This window comes from Lissotriton helveticus, chromosome 1_1 (assembly GCF_964261635.1).
Source record: "Lissotriton helveticus chromosome 1_1, aLisHel1.1, whole genome shotgun sequence".
In the NCBI taxonomy this organism is placed as follows: Eukaryota; Metazoa; Chordata; class Amphibia; order Caudata; family Salamandridae; genus Lissotriton; species Lissotriton helveticus.
Genome location: NC_136057.1, coordinates 965,590,497 through 965,610,179, shown reverse-complemented (window position 1 = coordinate 965,610,179; position 19,683 = coordinate 965,590,497). Strand labels below are relative to the sequence as shown.

General features: G+C 47.5%; 1 protein-coding gene across 2 annotated transcripts in view; it reads right to left on the bottom strand.

The window, feature by feature from the left end:
* Positions 1–19,683, bottom strand: part of PRKCQ (protein kinase C theta) — a 452,364-nt gene that overhangs the window by 199,191 nt on the left and 233,490 nt on the right. For both annotated transcript variants that reach the window (XM_078677123.1, XM_078677128.1), the window contains one exon: positions 6,995–7,086. In XM_078677123.1, coding sequence (XP_078533249.1) covers positions 6,995–7,086 — 92 coding nt within the window. The remainder of the gene's footprint in view (positions 1–6,994; positions 7,087–19,683) is intronic.

Sequence of the window (19,683 nt, the reverse complement as noted above, 5' to 3'; positions counted from 1 at the left end):
TCACCAGATGGAGAGTCTTAAGGTGCTTGTACATTGAGGCAGTACCGCACAAATATCTGTTTTCAGCACTTCCTCTTGATCTGGCAGTTGACTTTTGTGGTATTCACCTTTTTATGCCCCTCTGGAAAAGTAAAAAACGCCCACACCACCGACACAGGTCTTTGAGGACATGGAGGTTCTGCAACAAATTCTTCCTCCAAAGAATGTTCTGAGTCCTCCAGTGGCTGCTGTCCTGAAGCCATGTGTCCTGGTTTTCAAAAACACCACAAACAAATGATGGATAGAAAGTTCTTCTAAGCACAGAGATGTCTCTCCAAAGAAGCTCAAAGAAGAATGATTGTTATGAACCAATGAAATCTTTTTTTTTCAGGTCACATGGGATCCGCACACTGTGCGCATAGGCAGCAAGCACCCAACGCGACTTAGCGAAATTGCATTTAAAACTAATATAAGTTTATTACAAGTAAAAATATATAGCTTACATGTCTTGCCCTAATATGTATATTAAAGACATGTATATATCATTTTTGAGATAAAAAAAATCCGCGGGAGGCGCGCCCCCACCGCGTCCAGCACATACATGACGTCAAGTGGAACTCGTCTCTGCACAAGCGTCGCGTACAGTAATGCGCATGTGTCGCAAATGCGCGGGAGCTGGTGTCGCGTACCGCCTGCATAGCAATCGCGCACATCTCATATATTATATCGATGCAAACCACATTCACTGGATGATGTCATGAGTGATGTCATCAGTGATGTCATTTGAGATGTCATCAGTGATGTCACTGCTCATGTCATGAATGATGTAATATGTGTCATCATCAGCAGTGAATTACGGGTGCACGAGTTATAGTTAGCAGAACTAACTGTAACAGAGGAATTTCAATGGTTTTGTACGAGTAAAATGTCCAGCTAACTATAACAGCCCTGAAACCTATGGTTTTCTCAGTGAAATTCTAAGGATTTTTAAATGCTAATTCCTAACTATAACATGTCTGAAACCTATGGTTTTAGCAGTGAATATATATATATATATATATATATATATATATATATATATATATATATATATATATATATATATATATATATATGTATATATATATATGTATATATTCACGCTCCGTTTGCCCAGCAAATTGAGTTGCACTCAGACACAGGTGAAAGGTGGCAAACCTTTATTTCCAGTATGAGCTGACAGCTGCCTGCTGTTTCCAAATCCAGTCTCTCCCATACGTTATGCCTGACGCGTTTCTGGAAGATATGACTTCCTTCATCAGAGGCCATTACAGGATCGATGTGTGCTTTAGGACTCTGTTCCTCCTTATCCAATGCGACTTTACACGCCCCCAGATGGGCGGGTTCCTTAACCAGCAAAGCATTGTGGTATACAGAGTCCTGGCATTTCACGCACTATTTCTGGAGAAAACAGTTCGCGCCCTCAGATGGGCCCCCAACCAACAGTGCCAGCTCTAATCCCTAGCCGGTGTCCCACAATGCGATTCGGCAACTTCCTAGTCGCGTAGCCCCCAAAGTTTGTTGGGGTGGTGCAACTCGGCGACTTGGGCAGCCACCTAGTATTCACGCTCCGTTTGCCCAGCAAATTGAGTTGCACTCAGACACAGGTGAAATGTGGCAAACCTTTATTTCCAATATGGGTTGACAGCTGCCTGCTGTTTCCAAATCCAGTCTCTCCCATACGTTATGCCTGACGCGTTTCTGGAAGATATGACTTCCTTCATCAGAGGCCATTACAGGATCGATGTGTGCTTAAGAACTCTGTTCCTCTTTATCCAATGCGACTTTACACGCCCCCAGATGGGCGGGTTCCTTAACCAGCAAAGCATTGTGGTATACAGAGTCCTGGCATTTCACGCACTATTTCTGGAGAAAACAGTTCGCGCCCTCAGATGGGCCCCCAACCAACAGTGCCAGCTCTCATCCCTAGCCGGTGTCCCACGATGCGATTCGGCAACTTCCTAGTCGCGTAGCCCCCAAAGTTTGTTGGGGTGGTGCAACTCGGCGACTTGGGCAGCCGCCTAGTATTCACGCTCCGTTTGCCCAGCAAATTGAGTTGCACTCAGACACAGGTGAAAGGTGGCAAACCTTTATTTCCAGTATGAGCTGACAGCTGCCTGCTGTTTCCAAATCCAGTCTCTCCCATACGTTATGCCTGACGCGTTTCTGGGAGATATGACTTCCTTCATCAGAGGCCATTACAGGATCGATGTGTGCTTTAGTACTCTGTTCCTCTTTATCCAATGCGACTTTACACGCACCCAGATGGGCGGGTTCCTTAACCAGCAAAGCATTGTGGGATACAGAGTCCTGGCATTTCACGCACTATTTCTGGAGAAAACAGTTTGCGCCCTCAGATGGGCCCCCAACCAACAGTGCCAGCTCTCATCCCTAGCCGGTGTCCCACGATGTGATTCGGCAACTTCCTAGTCGCGTAGACCCCAAAGTTTGTTGGGGTGGTGCAACTTGGCGACTTGGGCAGCCGCCTAGTATTCACGCTCCGTTTGCCCAGCAAATTGAGTTGCACTCAGACACAGGTGAAAGGTGGGAAACCTTTATTTCCAGTATGAGCTGACAGCTGCCTGCTGTTTCCAAATTCAGTCTCTCCCATACGTTATGCCTGACGCGTTTCTGGAAGATATGACTTCCTTCATCAGAGGCCATTACAGGATCGATGTGTGCTTTAGGACTCGGTTCCTCTTTATCCAATGCGACTTTACACGCCCCCAGATGGGCGGGTTCCTTAACTAGCAAAGCATTGTGGTATACAGAGTCCTGGCATTTCACGCACTATTTCTGGAGAAAACAGTTTGTGCCCTCAGATGGGCCCCCAACCAACAGTACCAGCTCTCATCCCTAGCCGGTGTCCCACGATGCGATTCGGCGACTTCCTAGTCGCGTAGCCCCCAAAGTTTGTTGGGGTGGTGCAACTCGGCGACTTGTGCAGCCGCCTAGTATTCACGCTCCGTTTGCCCAGCAAATTGAGTTGCACTCAGACACAGGTGAAAGGTGGCAAACCTTTATTTCCAGTATGAGCTGACAGCTGCCTGCTGTTTCCAAATCCAGTCTCTCCCATACGTTATGCCTGACACGTTTCTGGAAGATATGACTTCCTTCATCAGAGGCCATTACAGGATCGATGTGTGCTTTAGGACTCTGTTACTCTTTATCCAATGCGACTTTACACGCCCCCAGATGGGCGGGTTCCTTAACCAGTAAAGCATTGTGGTATACAGAGTCCTGGCATTTCACGCACTATTTCTGGAGAAAACAGTTCGCGCCCTCAGATGGGCCCCCAAAAACAGTGCCAGCTCACATCCCTAGCCGGTGTCCCACGATGCGATTCGGCAACTTCGTAGTCGCGTAGCCCCCAAAGTTTGTTGGGGTGGTGCAACTCGGCGACTTGGGCAGCCGCCTAGTATTCACGCTCCGTTTGCCCAGCAAATTGAGTTGCACTCAGACACAGGTGAAATGTGGCAAACCTTTATTTCCAGTATGGGCTGACAGCTGCCTGCTGTTTCCAAATCCAGTCTCTCCCATACGTTATGCCTGACGCGTTTCTGGAAGATATGACTTCCTTCATCAGAGGCCGTTATAGGATCGATGTGTGCTTTAGAACTCTGTTCCTCTTTATCCAATGCGACTTTACACGCTCCCAGATGGGCGGGTTCCTTAACCAGCAAAGCATTGTGGTATACAGAGTCCGGGCATTTCACGCACTATTTCTGGAGAAAACAGTTCGCGCCCTCAGATGGGCCCCCAACCAACAGTGCCAGCTCTTATCCCTAGCCGGTGTCCCACTATGCGATTCGGCAACTTCCTAGTCGCGTAGCTCCCAAAGTTTGTTGGGGTGGTGCAACTCGGCGACTTGGGCAGCCGCCTAGTATTCACGCCACGTTTGCCCAGCAAATTGAGTTGCACTCAGACACAGGTGAAAGGTGGCAAACCTTTATTTCCAGTATGAGCTGACAGCTGCCTGCTGTTTCCAAATCCAGTCTCTCCCATACGTTATGCCTGACACGTTTCTGGAAGATATGACTTCCTTCATCAGAGGCCATTACAGGATCGATGTACCCGGGACATGTATCGGGTCTAGAGATCATCAGTTCAACAAGTACTTACTTGCACCCACTGGGGTGAATCACTCAAGAACTCCATGTGCCAGAGTCCCTGGGGGCGATCCGGAGATGGGGCTAGCGGTGTGCGGTCCATTGCGATTGGTTCTACAAATTGGCTCCCTTGAGCTTTGAGTCGACGGGCTCCTGGACGACGCACCTGCGTGCCGGTTCGGGCATCGAGGCCATTGACAGTTGCTTGGCGGCCTTCTCTTCCACCCCTAACTATTTTCTCTACTGATGAGGGAAGTTATCCCGAAACCCGAGCCATGTCTCGGGCGACATCCAAAAACCCGGGACATGTATCGGGTCTAGAGATCATCAGTTCAACAAGTACTTACTTGCACCCACTGGGGTGAATCACTCAAGAACTCCATGTGCCAGAGTCCCTGGGGGCGATCCGGAGGAGGGGCTAGCGGTGTGCGGTCCATTGCGATTGTTTCTACAAATTGGCTCCCTTGAGCTTTGAGTCGACGGGCTCCTGGACGACGCACCTGCGTGCCGGTTCGGGCATCGAGGCCATTGACAGTTGCTTGGCGGCCTTCTCTTCCACCCCTAACTATTTTCTCTACTGATGAGGGAAGTTATCCCGAAACCCGAGCCATGTCTCGGGCGACATCCAAAAACCCGGGACATGTATCGGGTCTAGAGATCATCAGTTCAACAAGTACTTACTTGCACCCACTGGGGTGAATCACTCAAGAACTCCATGTGCCAGAGTCCCTGGGGGCGATCCGGAGGAGGGGCTAGCGGTGTGCGGTCCATTGCGATTGTTTCTACAAATTGGCTCCCTTGAGCTTTGAGTCGACGGGCTCCTGGACGACGCACCTGCGTGCCGGTTCGGGCATCGAGGCCATTGACAGTTGCTTGGCGGCCTTCTCTTCCACCCCTAACTATTTTCTCTACTGATGAGGGAAGTTATCCCGAAACCCGAGCCATGTCTCGGGCGACATCCAAAAACCCGGGACATGTATCGGGTCTAGAGATCATCAGTTCAACAAGTACTTACTTGCACCCACTGGGGTGAATCACTCAAGAACTCCATGTGCCAGAGTCCCTGGGGGCGATCCGGAGGAGGGGCTAGCGGTGTGCGGTCCATTGCGATTGTTTCTACAAATTGGCTCCCTTGAGCTTTGAGTCGACGGGCTCCTGGACGACGCACCTGCGTGCCGGTTCGGGCATCGAGGCCATTGACAGTTGCTTGGCGGCCTTCTCTTCCACCCCTAACTATTTTCTCTACTGATGAGGGAAGTTATCCCGAAACCCGAGCCATGTCTCGGGCGACATCCAAAAACCCGGGACATGTATCGGGTCTAGAGATCATCAGTTCAACAAGTACTTACTTGCACCCACTGGGGTGAATCACTCAAGAACTCCATGTGCCAGAGTCCCTGGGGGCGATCCGGAGGAGGGGCTAGCGGTGTGCGGTCCATTGCGATTGTTTCTACAAATTGGCTCCCTTGAGCTTTGAGTCGACGGGCTCCTGGACGACGCACCTGCGTGCCGGTTCGGGCATCGAGGCCATTGACAGTTGCTTGGCGGCCTTCTCTTCCACCCCTAACTATTTTCTCTACTGATGAGGGAAGTTATCCCGAAACCCGAGCCATGTCTCGGGCGACATCCAAAAACCCGGGACATGTATCGGGTCTAGAGATCATCAGTTCAACAAGTACTTACTTGCACCCACTGGGGTGAATCACTCAAGAACTCCATGTGCCAGAGTCCCTGGGGGCGATCCGGAGGAGGGGCTAGCGGTGTGCGGTCCATTGCGATTGTTTCTATAACGTATGGGAGAGACTGGATTTGGAAACAGCAGGCAGCTGTCAGCCCATACTGGAAATAAAGGTTTGCCACATTTCACCTGTGTCTGAGTGTAACTCAATTTGCTGGGCAAACGGAGCGTGAATATATATATATATATTTCAATAAATGGATTGTTTGTATAGAATTTCTGTATTTTAGCCTCTTGACTTTATACATAAAGATGACTAGACAGAGTGAATTCAACAGATCAGATAAAGGACCTGCAAAACCTTTTGAGTGTCATATCATTATTATGCGTATTATTTTTGGGGCTGTAAACAGACTTTCAAGGTTCAAAGAGCTTATTCAATCTCTAAACCAGTAGCAGCTGCTAACTATTGTGAAGGGTGGAGAGAGCAAATGGGTGGTGGGTGCATGCACGTAGTGAAAACATTACATGAACTAATTTGGCGACATGCAATACATTATCATGTTAAATGTAAAATGTTTAACTTTAAAATGGTAATGTAAAGCATGTAGACCATTTAGTGCACATTACAATATACACATAAAATACATTTTAAAAAATGGAAATTAAAGTCACTTAACTTGCTGAATGTCCTTGCTCCTGTCCTGGTGTCCTACTCTCCTCCTGCGGGGTGCCCAAGCCAACTCTCCTAACCAATCCTGGCGCTGCTATCATGCTCTTCGCCAGCATGAGAGAAGCGCCAGTAATGGATAGAGCGGACTTCTCAGCGCTTCCAAGAGCACTGGAGGCCTGTGCTTGCTCTGAACCCAGCTAAGACAGCTGGGTTGAGAGGTTTAAAGTGCGCATGTCTAGCTGACCGTTGCAAAACAGCTGTCAAAGAGACATGCGCACTTTAAACTTATATGCCCAGCCCACCACTCCGCCCTGCTGCTACCACTCAGCAGCGGCCCACCCCATCCTGACACTCAGCTCAGGATGTGGGTTATTGAAAAATAAATGTAATTTATTTCCATTTTATTTTTCATCTGTGGGGCTTGGGGGACATTTTAATTAGTGGGGCGCTGCTCCTCCACTCTGATAGAGGAGCCGCTCCAAATGATCATATTTGTTTAATGGAAGGTAGACTTACGTTGCCCTTCCGAGGTCGAACTTGTGGCACATTTGTATGTGAAACATCAGGTCACCCCCATTCAGGTACTCCATTACGAAAAATAGATTTTCCTGCAAAATTACCCAGAGAGAAACAGATTTTAATTGAAATCTGAGTAACAGGGATAAAACAATGTATGTATCGTCATGATATCTACATCACAAGACTTTAATACAAAACTCATTTTGAGTATATTTCTAATCAACTAACAAGCACATTTACTGTATGATGTTAATTTGGTGATTTAATAACTCAAATAAAATGTAATGCTGCACATCAAGTTTCAGGAGATGTTAATGGGTTGAAATACGGTTCCATTAGGACACTTTCTATTCGTTTATAATAGTACAAGGCTGGCACAGAAATTTAGTTTGCCCTATATTAAGTGATTGATTTATACTGGTGAGTGTTGGTGGGACTTGCCAGCACTTATTTAAGGTGACCAGGGTTCTCTGAATTATCTCATGTTAATTCAAGCTCACAGGCCCACAAAAATATGTCCCGGGTTGCTGGCACCTCTCAACTTTCCGCATCCACCCACAGGTACCTGTGGCGGTAGTGTCTCCTTTATGTGTCGGACCACGGTAGGCACCACAACATCCCTCAAGTAGTTATATGAATACCAGCATTGATCGACAGCAAGCCCACCTTCAGCGTCTATCTATCTAACCACTACACTCGCCCAGAGCCCACCCGCTGACCCCACCGATCCCCACACCGCCACCCGCAACCTCAGACAGTAGATCAACGAATGTGCCAACACCCTCGCCCCGATCTAGAAACCCTTCAACAGTCACACCAACAAGAAAGCCAGCTGGTTCACTGAAGACCTCCGGCCCCCCAAGCAAAACTGCCGAAAGCTGGAGAAGATCTGGCTCCATGAAAGAACACCGGACAGCCACGCAGCCCACAAGAACGCCACCCGCAGACACCATCACCTCATCAGACCCGCCAAAAGGGCCTCCTTCAAAGACCGCCTAGACAACAATGCGCACAACAGCAAAGAGCTCTTCAACATTGTGATGGAACTCTCTAACCCCAGCTCCAACACCAACGATGTCCAACCCTCGCAAGACCTGTGCGACTCGCTGGCCACCTTCTTCCACCACAATATCGCAGACATCCACTACAGCTTCAACGCCACGACCGCCACGACAACCACTGAGACCTCTGCCCCCACGACCACCATCCGCACCAACCGCCTGCTCTCCTGGACCAACATCAACGACGACAACACCATCAAGATTATGAACACCTTCCACTCCGGATCTCAGACCCATGCCCACACCACATCTTCAACAAAGCCAGCACAGCCATTGCACCCCATCTTCGGAAAGTCATCAACACCTCCTTCGAGACAGCAACCTTCTCGGAGAGCTGGAAGCACGCCGAGATCAACGCCTTACTCAAGAAACCCAAGGCGGACCCCAAGGACCTCAAGAACTTCCAGCCCATCTCCCTGCTCCCGCTCCCGGCAAAGGTCATCGAGAAGACCGTCAATGAACAACTGACCCTCTACCTCGAGGAGGACGAACATCCTGGACCCTTCCCAGTCCGGATTCCGCAGCAACCACAGCACCGAGATTGCCCTCATCGCCACCACCAATGACATCAAGTCCCTGCTGGACAACGGAGAAACAGCGGCCCTCATCCCCCAGGACCTGTCAGCCGCCTTCGACACGGTCTGCCACCACACACTATGAACACGCCTCCACAACGCTGAGATCCAAGAGAAGGCTCTGGACTGGACCACCTCCTTCCTCTCCGGCAGAACTCAGAGCGTCCACCTTCCCCCCTTCCGCCCTGAAGCCACCGAGATCATCTGCGGCGTACCCCAGGACTCATCCTTCAGCCCAACTCTGTTTAACATCTACATGGCACCGCTCACCCACGTCGCCCGTCGGCAGGACCTCAACATAATCTCCTATGCCGATGACACCCAGCTGATCCTCTCCCTCAGCAAGGACCCCCACACCGCCAAAACCAACCTTCACGAAGGAATGAAGACCGTCGCTGAATGGATGAGGAACAGCCGACTGAAGCTGAACTCGGACAAGACAGAGGACCTCATCCTCGGATCCACCCCTTCGGCCTGGGACGACTCCTGGTGGCCGACCACACTGGGAACCGCCCCAACACCCCCCGACCACGCACGCAACCTAGGGGTCATCCTCGACTCCACCTTCTAAATGACTAAACAGGTCAACGCCGTCTCCTCCTCCTGCTTCAACACCCTCCGCATGCTACGCAGGATCTACATTTGGATCTCAACTGAAACTATAAGAACGGTCCCCCAGGCCCTCGTCGGCAACAGGTTGGACTACGAAAACGCCCTGTACGCAGGAGCCTCGGCCAAACTCCTGAGATGGCTCAAACGGATCCAGAACGCCTCTGCATGCCTGATCCTCGACATCCCTTGCCGCAACCACATCACACCCCACCTTAGAGACCTGCACTGGCTAAGCTCCTCACCCATTCACACAAGGCACTCCATAACACCGGACCAACGTACCTCAACAGACGACTCAGCTTCTACACACCAACCCGCCAGCTCCGCTCCACCGACCTCGCCCTTGCCACAGTCCCCTGCTTCCGGCTGCAGATCGTTCTCCCACCTCGCCGCCAAGACCTGGAACACCCTCTTCATCCACCTACGGCAAACCAAAAACCTGCTGACCTTCAGGAAACTCCTCAAGACCTTGCTTTTCGAGCAGTAGCAGCCTTCCCCACCCCAGCGCCTTGAGACCCTCACTGGTGAGCAGTGCGCTTTACAAATGATATAATTGATTGATTGATCTATCCAGCACCACCACAAACAGAGCCTGGGGTTTTACTGCAAGGCTTGATGGAGATTTGCATTCCTCTTTCTATTCTTTGGTTTATATAAAGATGTGTTTGGTCATTGGCCCTGTTGGATTTACTTGCACCAGTGCTATGTAATAGTTCATCCCAGAGTTTTAAATGGAGAAAGTCCTACCAGGTCTCAGACCCGGCAGAAATCAAAAAATGACTTTCAAATGAGTCGTTGCAGACTCCTTGTTCTTGTTACATTTACCAGAAAAAGCTACTGATAGATTTCTCTACAACGACTTGAAAAACTCCAAAAGTAATACATGCCAGTGATACAGTCAATGTTTACATTCATTTCCCTAAAAGGATTCGCTTTTTCCAGATGTTGTTTGTCATATAGCTCCTGTATATCCTTATATCGTGTTTAAGTTAGCATAGGTACATTTGAGGTTTAAACGCCATTTTTCTTTCTTGCAACTTCTGCACACGACACTTAATTGTTGACTTAGCTTTCAACCTAGTAGTTTGCCGTGGTGTATGTGAGAATAATATGTTATTGCTCTGATATCAGCTTTGCTTAAATAACTATGTCTGCACGAAGAGTGCTGAAGTTTCAGGAACAACACGATATGGAATTGTTATGAGGTCTGATCTCCACGCCTTCATAGTCATAACACAAGTGCAGCCTTTGCCAACTCTGGCTTCAGGCGGGATTGATATTGCTTTACGCGAGGCACATAGAACACACTTGATGCGGTGCACATGCAGAGAGAGCTGGTGTATGCTGATGTGATTCCTTCATGCTAGGACACTAAGGTATGGGCCCGCCCTGAAACAACCCAAAGAGACCTTCTTAGCTAATAATATAATATATGTGTTAGGGAGGGTGAGATATAAGTGTTGTTAACTCTTATTCATTACAGTATGTTAACATGCTGTCACCATTCGCTTTTTATGTCTTAGTAACTATGCTGATAATTTTGCTACTGATAATAAGTATACTTGTATTATCTAAGATACTGCGCCTGAGAAGACGGCATTAGTAAATAAACATTTCAAATGCACATGTGTCTTCTTTACTCCATGTTCTGGTTTGTAATGATAATATAACGAAAGAGTGTTCATGAGTCCCACGTACCCTGAGGTACTGTAAGTTCATGTTCTGGTTTGTCTAAACATTGGGAGTTTGATATGTCCAATGAGACACTGTAGCTAGCTCGGTAAGGGGTGAGTTGGTTGCTAAGGTGAGTTTTGGGACACCCTAATTTGCCGAGGTTCCACTCCTCTGTGCACAGTTCTGTGTGAGAACAGAAACCCTGCGACATGGCGCCCAACGGTTTCGGTGGTCTTATATCATGACACTCGAGTAGTTTATCGTTCATACCTTAACCCCTTCACCTCCGTTTCCGGAAAGCGGGGTGTCGGTGAAACCTGCCTATTTTTTAAGATAGGTATTATTCAAGCTTGATTCTTTCTTAAACGGTTTCTTTGAATTACTACCCAGTTGTGCTACAAAGTATTCTTTGTGTTTTCTTGTTTCCAGTGTTGTCATGGCGGCGGTGGCCATTGCGCAGCATAGTCGAGTAGCGGTACGCAACCATCTTCAGACGTACCAGGTCCCGGTGGATGGGATGGCTGTGATTTTCGTGGTATGTGCAGATCCGGCGTTCCCTTACGAGTTGTTTTACTCTTGGGTTACGTTTCCGGCTGTGGACGCTAATTCTGGTTTGTTCCACTCCTACACCGCCTCGGCTGTCCCGGCTGAGTATACACCGTACAGGGCATTGGAAATACCTATTGATCATTGGCAGCATCGAGTTTGGTTTGATGGCGCCCTCCCCCACTCTTTGTCCGCTGCGAGGTTAGGTCCACTCTCAATTCCAGGTACAAATTGGCCTGCGTTGGGTGGCTTTACCCCACACCCGAATCACGGCGCTTGTACCCTGCAGGAAATTCGTAGGCTGCATGTTGTTTCCATTTCCGTGATTCGTGCATTAGTGCAATACATCGGTCGCCACCTGCCTGGTGGTCCCCAGGGAGGTGCGGCCGTTCCCATGGATCGAGGCGGAATGCGTCTCAATCCAGTGATGGTTAATTCGGTTTTTGGTGCTCGTCCAGTTGACGATGACTTCCCATTCTGGCTAGCTGAGAAGTTTGATCAACTGGAGGCGGTTTTTCCGAATTCTACTCCTGCTGATAAGCATAGAATGTTGACGATTACTTTACCGAAGGATTTAACTCCTGAACTTGTTGACTGTGAAAGCTGGGGAAAAACATTTGCGGCAGTTTATACAAGGTGCTTCGGCACCGCGTCTATGACTGCCCTGCCTGACATCATTAGACGTGTTCAGAATGATCACGGTCCAGAGGCAGCGGTTGAATTGGGTATGCGCCTGTGTGGTTCTTTTGAGATTGTATGTGATCTCATTCTCTCCAATGTTAAAGGAGATGCAGTTAACTTTCAGGTGTCGAATGCTTTGGCTGCTCTGCCCGATGCCGACAAACCCCGTCAGTTGGCAAAAATTGTAGTGGCCGCTTATAAGACAATTGGCCGCACAAGTAGAGGTCTGAAATATTTTGCAGTAAAGGAGAAAAAACAACCTCAGGGACAATCTGCAGTTGCAGATGTCCCGCCCAAGTCCAAAAAACAGAATTGGCCTAAAAAACAGACACAGGGGAAGCAATATAAGCAGACTCAGGATTCTTTTCCTGCGCTTCAAGCTCCTGCGCCGACAGAGAAAGTATATGATTTGCGCGATCGCGCGATGATTAAATCACCTGATCGTTTTCAGGGTTCTGATCAACGCTCTCCTCGTTCCTTACAGGAAACATCGGCCCCGAAGACCGGTGGAGGAGGGGGTGGACGTGGACGTGGTGGCCAACAGGGACGTGGTCAGTCCCGCCAAGCTGACGGCGCTGTGAAGCAGGAGGATTCTACGCCTAAAAGACCGCAGTTTGCGAAAAAGAAAGTCGCAGCCTTAACAGCGCATCGATATGCCACAGATAGTGAGAACGCGGCTTCGGAATCTGACGTGGGTTCTGACCTTGCTGGACAGCGCGGCGGAGATAACCATAGTCAGAGAGGCGCTGCGTCCACTACTGAGGGTGACAGCGACTGAAGTGTTCGTTGTAATTGAAACAGCCGATACAAGACTGGCTCCCCCTGAAAGACTTTTTGAAATTGTCCTGTTAATTGAAGGTGACATACAGCGTACTGTCAGAGGGGTATTTTGGGAGAACCTTTCGTCTACGTACGACATTTTGCTTTCTGAGGCTGACTGGCCCCCACCTTTTGTGCTCGCAGCGCCGCGAGGGGAGGAGGTAATCCTTCCCAGTTTCGCGCACACTGTCTCGACTGAGCATGCGCAGCATTTTGCAGAAGAGTGGGCTCGGGCTCTTGCACCGGCTCTGTACCGCAACCAATGTGGTTGGGATAAATTGTCTCCTTCCCACGAAATTCCTTTGCGGTCTGAGCCTCAGCCTCAGCCTCAATATCCCGTACGGCGTGAAGCTAAAGCTGCCGTCGCAGAAATCCTTGAACAATTGGAATATCAGGGAGTTATTGAAACGTGTGTGTCACCGATGAATAATCCCCTTTTTACTGTGACCAAACCTGACGGATCATATCGTTTGGTATTGGATTACCGTCATTTGAATTCGCATTGCCGTAACTGTGCGGTACAGAATACTCACGGCTCTGCGCTAGTGGATAGTCTAGTGCGTAAGCGTTTCAAGACAACGCTTGACATATCTAACGTTTTTTATGCACACAGACTGGATAGCTTCAGCTCCCAATGGACAAGTTTTACGTCCGCTGGTGTGCAAAAAAGCTTCCGGCGACTTCCAATGGGCTACAAAAATAGTCCTGGAGTCTTCACCTCAAGAACAGTCACTATATTGGAGAGTATCGATCCAGATGCATGTTCTTATGTGGATGACATTTATCTCACAGACGACGAAATTTGGATGCATCTGTGTCGGGTGAATTCAATAATTTGTAACTTTGCTGATATGGGTTACAAGTTTAATTTTGCAAAATCGCACATTGCAGAACACACAGTGTTGTTCCTCGGCTATGAGCTGAACAATGAAGGTCGAGGATTGGCTCCCCACTTCCTGGAGAAATGCGCACAGTTGCGCGCTCCTACAACACTGAAGAAATTACAGTCTTTACTGGGCTTCTTGAATTTCGGCAGAACTTATGTTCCGGAATATGCCCAGCGTATCAAGCCTTTGTATGCTTTGATACAACCAACTTTTTCAAAATCATGCTGGCTGCCTGAGCATTCGGCCATTTTGCAATCTTTGCAGGCCGATCTGCTCGCTTCTAAATACTTACTGACTCGTGATAACCACACCAACCTGGTAATAAGAATAATTCCTGGGACAGTGGGTTTCACGTACCTCACTTTTAATGAAGGAGACACAGTACCTATTGCTTACAAGTCACACTTGTACACTTCGGCTGAATTGCGATTTCCCACTGTGGAAAAGGTTTTAACTGCTGTACAGATGGCGATTCTTAAAGAACGAGCTCTGTCACAGGGGAAGCGCATGTTAGTGGTAACACCCTGTCCTCATTTGGAGGCAGTCACGAAAGCCAGTGTACCAAATTCGAAGGCTTTGCACCCACGGTGGATTCAATGGGCAGCGTCATTGACGTCCACGGATGTCACGTTTATTTTTGACGCCTCTTTACGGTCGCAAGAGTACTTGCAGTATGAGTTCGTTCATCCTGCTCCTCTGGCTATGCGACCTTTGGAGGACTTCCATTGCATCATTTACACTGATGGGTCGGCGCAGGTTGCGCATGGCTCTAAACATGCCTACGTTTCCGCATGCGCTATTGTGGTTGGTGCTATGTTGAACGATGAATTCATTTCCAGGGAGGTACACACGTTGCCCCTGGGCGATTGCACTGCACAATTAGCTGAGCTTCGTGCTCTTTTACTAGCGTTGGAGTACGCAGATCCAAGTGTTACTACTCTGATTGTAAGTGATTCTTTCTACTGTGTCCAGTCTTACAATGAGAACTTGTTCTTTTGGATTCAAAATGAATTTCATGATTCCAAAGGTAGCACAATAAAACATAAAATGATCTGGGTTCGAGTGGCAGAGCTTAAGGCTATGTTGCCACTCGTTTATGTGATTCATACTCTCGGTCATCAGCGCGTAGGAGTTCACGCTGTTGGCAACTCGCTTGCTGATGAAGCAGCGAAATTAGCAGTATCTACATACTTAGTTGCAGCGGTTACTAGGTCAAAAACCAAGATTGATAGCGACATCTTGGCAGCAGTTGCTGCCTCTGAGAAGGGAAGTAAGCATCCTGCGGGATTCCCTTCGAAGTACAAATACCACTTAAGTCCCGAAAAGGTTCCTTTTGTGACAATTCCTGACGTTGGGGAACGGCTGATTCCCAACTCGGATCGCAGAGCAGACTTGATTACAGCGGCACATGAAGGTGTGGCGTCTGCGCATGCGGGCGTCTCGGCCACTGTAACTCAATTACAACAACGTTTCTGGTGGCGGGGACTGTACAAACAGACGCGTGATTATGTCCTTCTTTGTGACATATGCCAGCAGATTAAACCTTCGACTGCTACGCGTCCGCCACAGACTCAGTTGTACATTTCTAATAAACCACTAGGTTGTGTTTATTTGGATCACTGCGGTCCTTTTTCATCTGATACTGCGTTTAAGTACATCTTAGTAGCAGTTGACTCATGCACACGCTTTGTGTGGGTATGGCCACATCGCAGCGCTGATTCACGGACTGTCATTAGAGATTTGCGTATCTTTATAGGGATTTTTGCCTGTGGTACCTTCCATTCGGATCAGGGTCCGGCTTTCGCCTCTAAGGCGTATAAGGATGCCATGACTTCGTTGGGGGTGCAAGTCAAGTTTTCGTCTCCCTACAGACCTGAGGGTAACAGTGTAGTTGAGCGAATGAACCGTGATTTAAAGCAATCTTTGACAGCCCGAGTTATAGGCACTGGCAGAAACTGGCTGGCTCACCTCTATGGCGTGCAGCGTGCTCTTAATAATCTCCCTAGAAGGTCTCTGGGTGGGCGGACCCCATACGAAATGCTCTTTGGCATCAAGATGTACGTCCCTGACCTTGACGGTCTAGACTATGTGGTTCGCGCCACTTCCTTTGACGCAGATGAACATTGCAATGTTTTACAGAATCTACAAAAGACCAGAGACAGTCTTGCAAAGGAACATTTGCCCTCCACGTCGGATGATGCGTTGCAGATCCCGGTAGTTGGCTGGCTACCCCAAGTTGGAGAACTGGTTCGGGAGAAGATCGATAACAAGAAAGAATTTGCTCCTTCCTATCGAGCTCCGGTTCCAGTCCTTGGAGTGAAAGGCACAAGAACTGTCATTTTACCACCACTTCCTGGACGTAAGGAAAACAGGTTTATTTCAATTGACAATGTCAAGATACACAGAGTGGCCGATTCTTCTTAGCATGACACCGGCTGTTTCCTGTCCTTCCATTGTGAGGAATTCAGTTATGCCCACTGCTTCTAATATTGAACCTGAAGTGGCCATCGAATTACCTGCTGTTTCCAGTCCGTTATTAAATAATTTACCCGGAACTAACATTGATGAGATAGACTATACCTACCCCACTGATTTGTCCATGCCTGACCTGCAAGCTCGTTTAGCCACGGAATCCAGATTTTCATTTGACTCTGCTTCCCTTGCCTCGAAGAAACCCTCTCGAATTGCAGTTTATGCTAGCCTGTGTAAAAAACATTTTTTGATACCCCCTTGGACTTACATTTGGCTGGTCCTTTATTTTTTTCGAATTATGAATGGACACTATGTCGAGGAGAGAACTTGCATTACTCATTTAAATGGAACTTTGGCCCCACTTTCCTCTTCACATTCTACACACAGATTAAAAAGAGACTTGACTTTGGTTAACATCACAGCATGGCCTGTCCTTGATGGAATCGTGTGGGATGCAGTTCGGTTTCAGATTCATGGCCCAACGGAAGTCGTTAATGTCCCTAATGTACTTAGAGTGAATATGGGGGATGTGGTGAAACAAAACATTCGTTCTGATGACTGGGATGTCAAAGCTGTAGAAAGTTTATTTTCTGATTTGCAATACTATGCTGCATTTGATGCTGAGGATTTATATTTAGAATCTGCTAATTATGGTGAATTATTCTGTTACCAACATTATGGCAATCACTTCTTACACAAAACATCATCCAGAAGGGATGCTGTTAACTTTACTCAGTGGGAACATTGCCCAGCGCCTCATCAGGGGAGTTCTGAAACATTTCTGAGAAAGTATACTTACTTCACTGACTTTAATCAGTCCAATCCTGAGTCCTTTTATTTTAAGTTTCGAAAAATGCCAATGTCCAAGGTTAGACTTACCGATACTAAATTGTTGTATTCCAAGTCCTTCCTTGATCAATTAGTTACTGGAGGCTATGAGTTATGGAAGGATACGATAGACCTTAAATCAGTTTGGGGTTCAAAGGCCTGGCAGGTACAAGGCACTGAGGCTTTGCACCGTGCATGTCTCATCCCGAATCATATGCTGTTTCTGAATGAAACAATTTCCCAGACCACATGCTTTGGATTGGCTACTTCTAAAAAATTAAACGCTCCTTCTTTCCCGGAGTTAGAGGAATATGATGGTTGGAGTAATTTTACTCAGTTATCCATTAGAGAATTACAGACTCTACTTCTTAATTCCTCCTTTAACATTTCCAGTGTGAATCCTAAGGGTTGGCTGCTTTGGCACCGTAGTGCTGATTCTTGCCAACATAGATTTTTGAATTTAACTGACGGTTTTAAAACTGTTAGATCTGATCCCCGTTTTGACTTAGGTCATACTGTCACATCGTATTCTGTAGGCAAATTGTGTCAAAACTGGCTGAAACATTCAACTTTACCTGCGGTTAAGAATCACCTTTCTAAACTAAATGCAGACGTGGACTTGAATGATTTCATTAAAGGCCCGGCTAGTGGCAGGTCGAAAAGGTGGTTATATGGGGTTTACAATGAAATTTGGAAGCTATCACAGATTGAGGCTGCTACACGCCTTAGGGCCATTGATCAAGCAAATCTTGAGAAAGTGCTTGCAGTTGTTGACAATAGCATTAATGTGCTTTCCTCTAGAATTTACACATTGGATAATATTGTGTCGTCAGTCGTCGATATTATACATGATGAAGTGTCAGTATTATACCATGGTCAAAATCAATTACGATCAATCATGCAGTTTGCATGGACCCTTCAAACACTGAAAATGGGTAAAGTTCCCTGGGGGTACATGAACGTTTCTTCTTTATTTGCACCGTTTAATTTGACTGACAAACAACGCTTACTTTCAATGCGTGATGCTTCCTTTTCTATGTTACATATTGAAAGGTTAGAATCTTTACCTTTTTCCGTGGCTGAAGCCACTGCTGCAACGTGGCTTATCCACGGTTTAATAACGCTGCCTTTTGCTTTATATAAGTTTTCAAATTGCATGAAATATGTACCCATCGGTCGTTATGAACCTTTAGGTAGCGGTTTCCTTCATGAAGTCTGGTCACTCCCATACACATACAGATGTTTTAAGGATGACCAGGAAGTTTATCTGACAGGGGAGGAGTGCACTGAGACGCCAGATCATTCTTTAATGTGTAGACATATACAGTTACACGGTTCATGCAACAAGAACCGACCCAATATGGCTTGCGTTTTACAGGGCACGCCAGTTCCTGCTATCATCCCCACGTTTAAATTATTAGAGAATGGTAGTTATTTAATGCTCAATAATGAGGACTGTTGTGGGTTAATTAAAGGTATTCCTTTCATAGTAACAGTAAGTGAGCGGGTTTTTTGCTGCAGAAATGTGCTTTATCCTCCCACACGTGAACATAAGGAGTCTTCCATCTGGCCACAGATACCGACCTTGGGAGCAGAATTCAGCGGCATGGCAAGAATAAGGGCTCTTTTGTCCCAGAAAGAGGTGGCCTTGAGCTCGGCCCGTGAAACTTTCGTGCTTCACATTGCAAACACCCGTACAGAGGTTCAGGCTCTTTTGAATACTGATTTGCCTTTGCATTTCGGAGCGATGGTTCGAACTATCTTTAACGCATCCTCCACAAAAGGCCTTGCACATTTTTTTAAAGTTGTTAGCAGTGGTCTCGTGACTTCCTTTGAAAAGATTTTTGGAGTCATCCCTGCTTTCTTCCATTCTATTTTTTCATCCTTGTTTGGAGGGTTCCCTTTTTTACTTGCATTAGCAGCTGGCGCGCTAGTGGTTTTTTGTCTCTTTAAATATGGATGTCCATCCTGTGCAAGACCCCGCGCAACAGCTACTGACGCGGTTTCGCAACCGCATGCTTGAATATTATGGCACACTGCCGTTGGCGACATTGAGCACGGCATATGGATTATCTTTTCGATTCTCCTACTTCACCTGTGTCCAGCCTGTATTTCACTGCCTGACCTGTGATTTCCAGTGGGCCATTGATTTGTGTCTCTGCGGACCGGTTTCTCCTGACGTCGATTTTAATCAACTGATGAGTCCTATCATTGCTCACGAGTTGGTTTGTTCTGACGAGAGGATTATGGCCTTAGCAGTGGCTCATGGACTAATTGGTCCCTGGGATGTGTTGTCGGCAGCACGGAATTTCTTGGAACTGAGTTTTCTTGAAAACCCACCGAGCTGTCCTCTGATGGTTATAGAGGATCCGGTGCTGGAGGACCACGTATGTTCCTTTCATCTTTTAAATTGGATGGCTGAACTGTTTTCGGATGAGGACAGTGACTTCATATTGGAGGCTGTTGCTACTTATTTTTCATATACAGTTTTGTCATAGACACTGCTTCGAATTGACTTGCTGATTTATAGC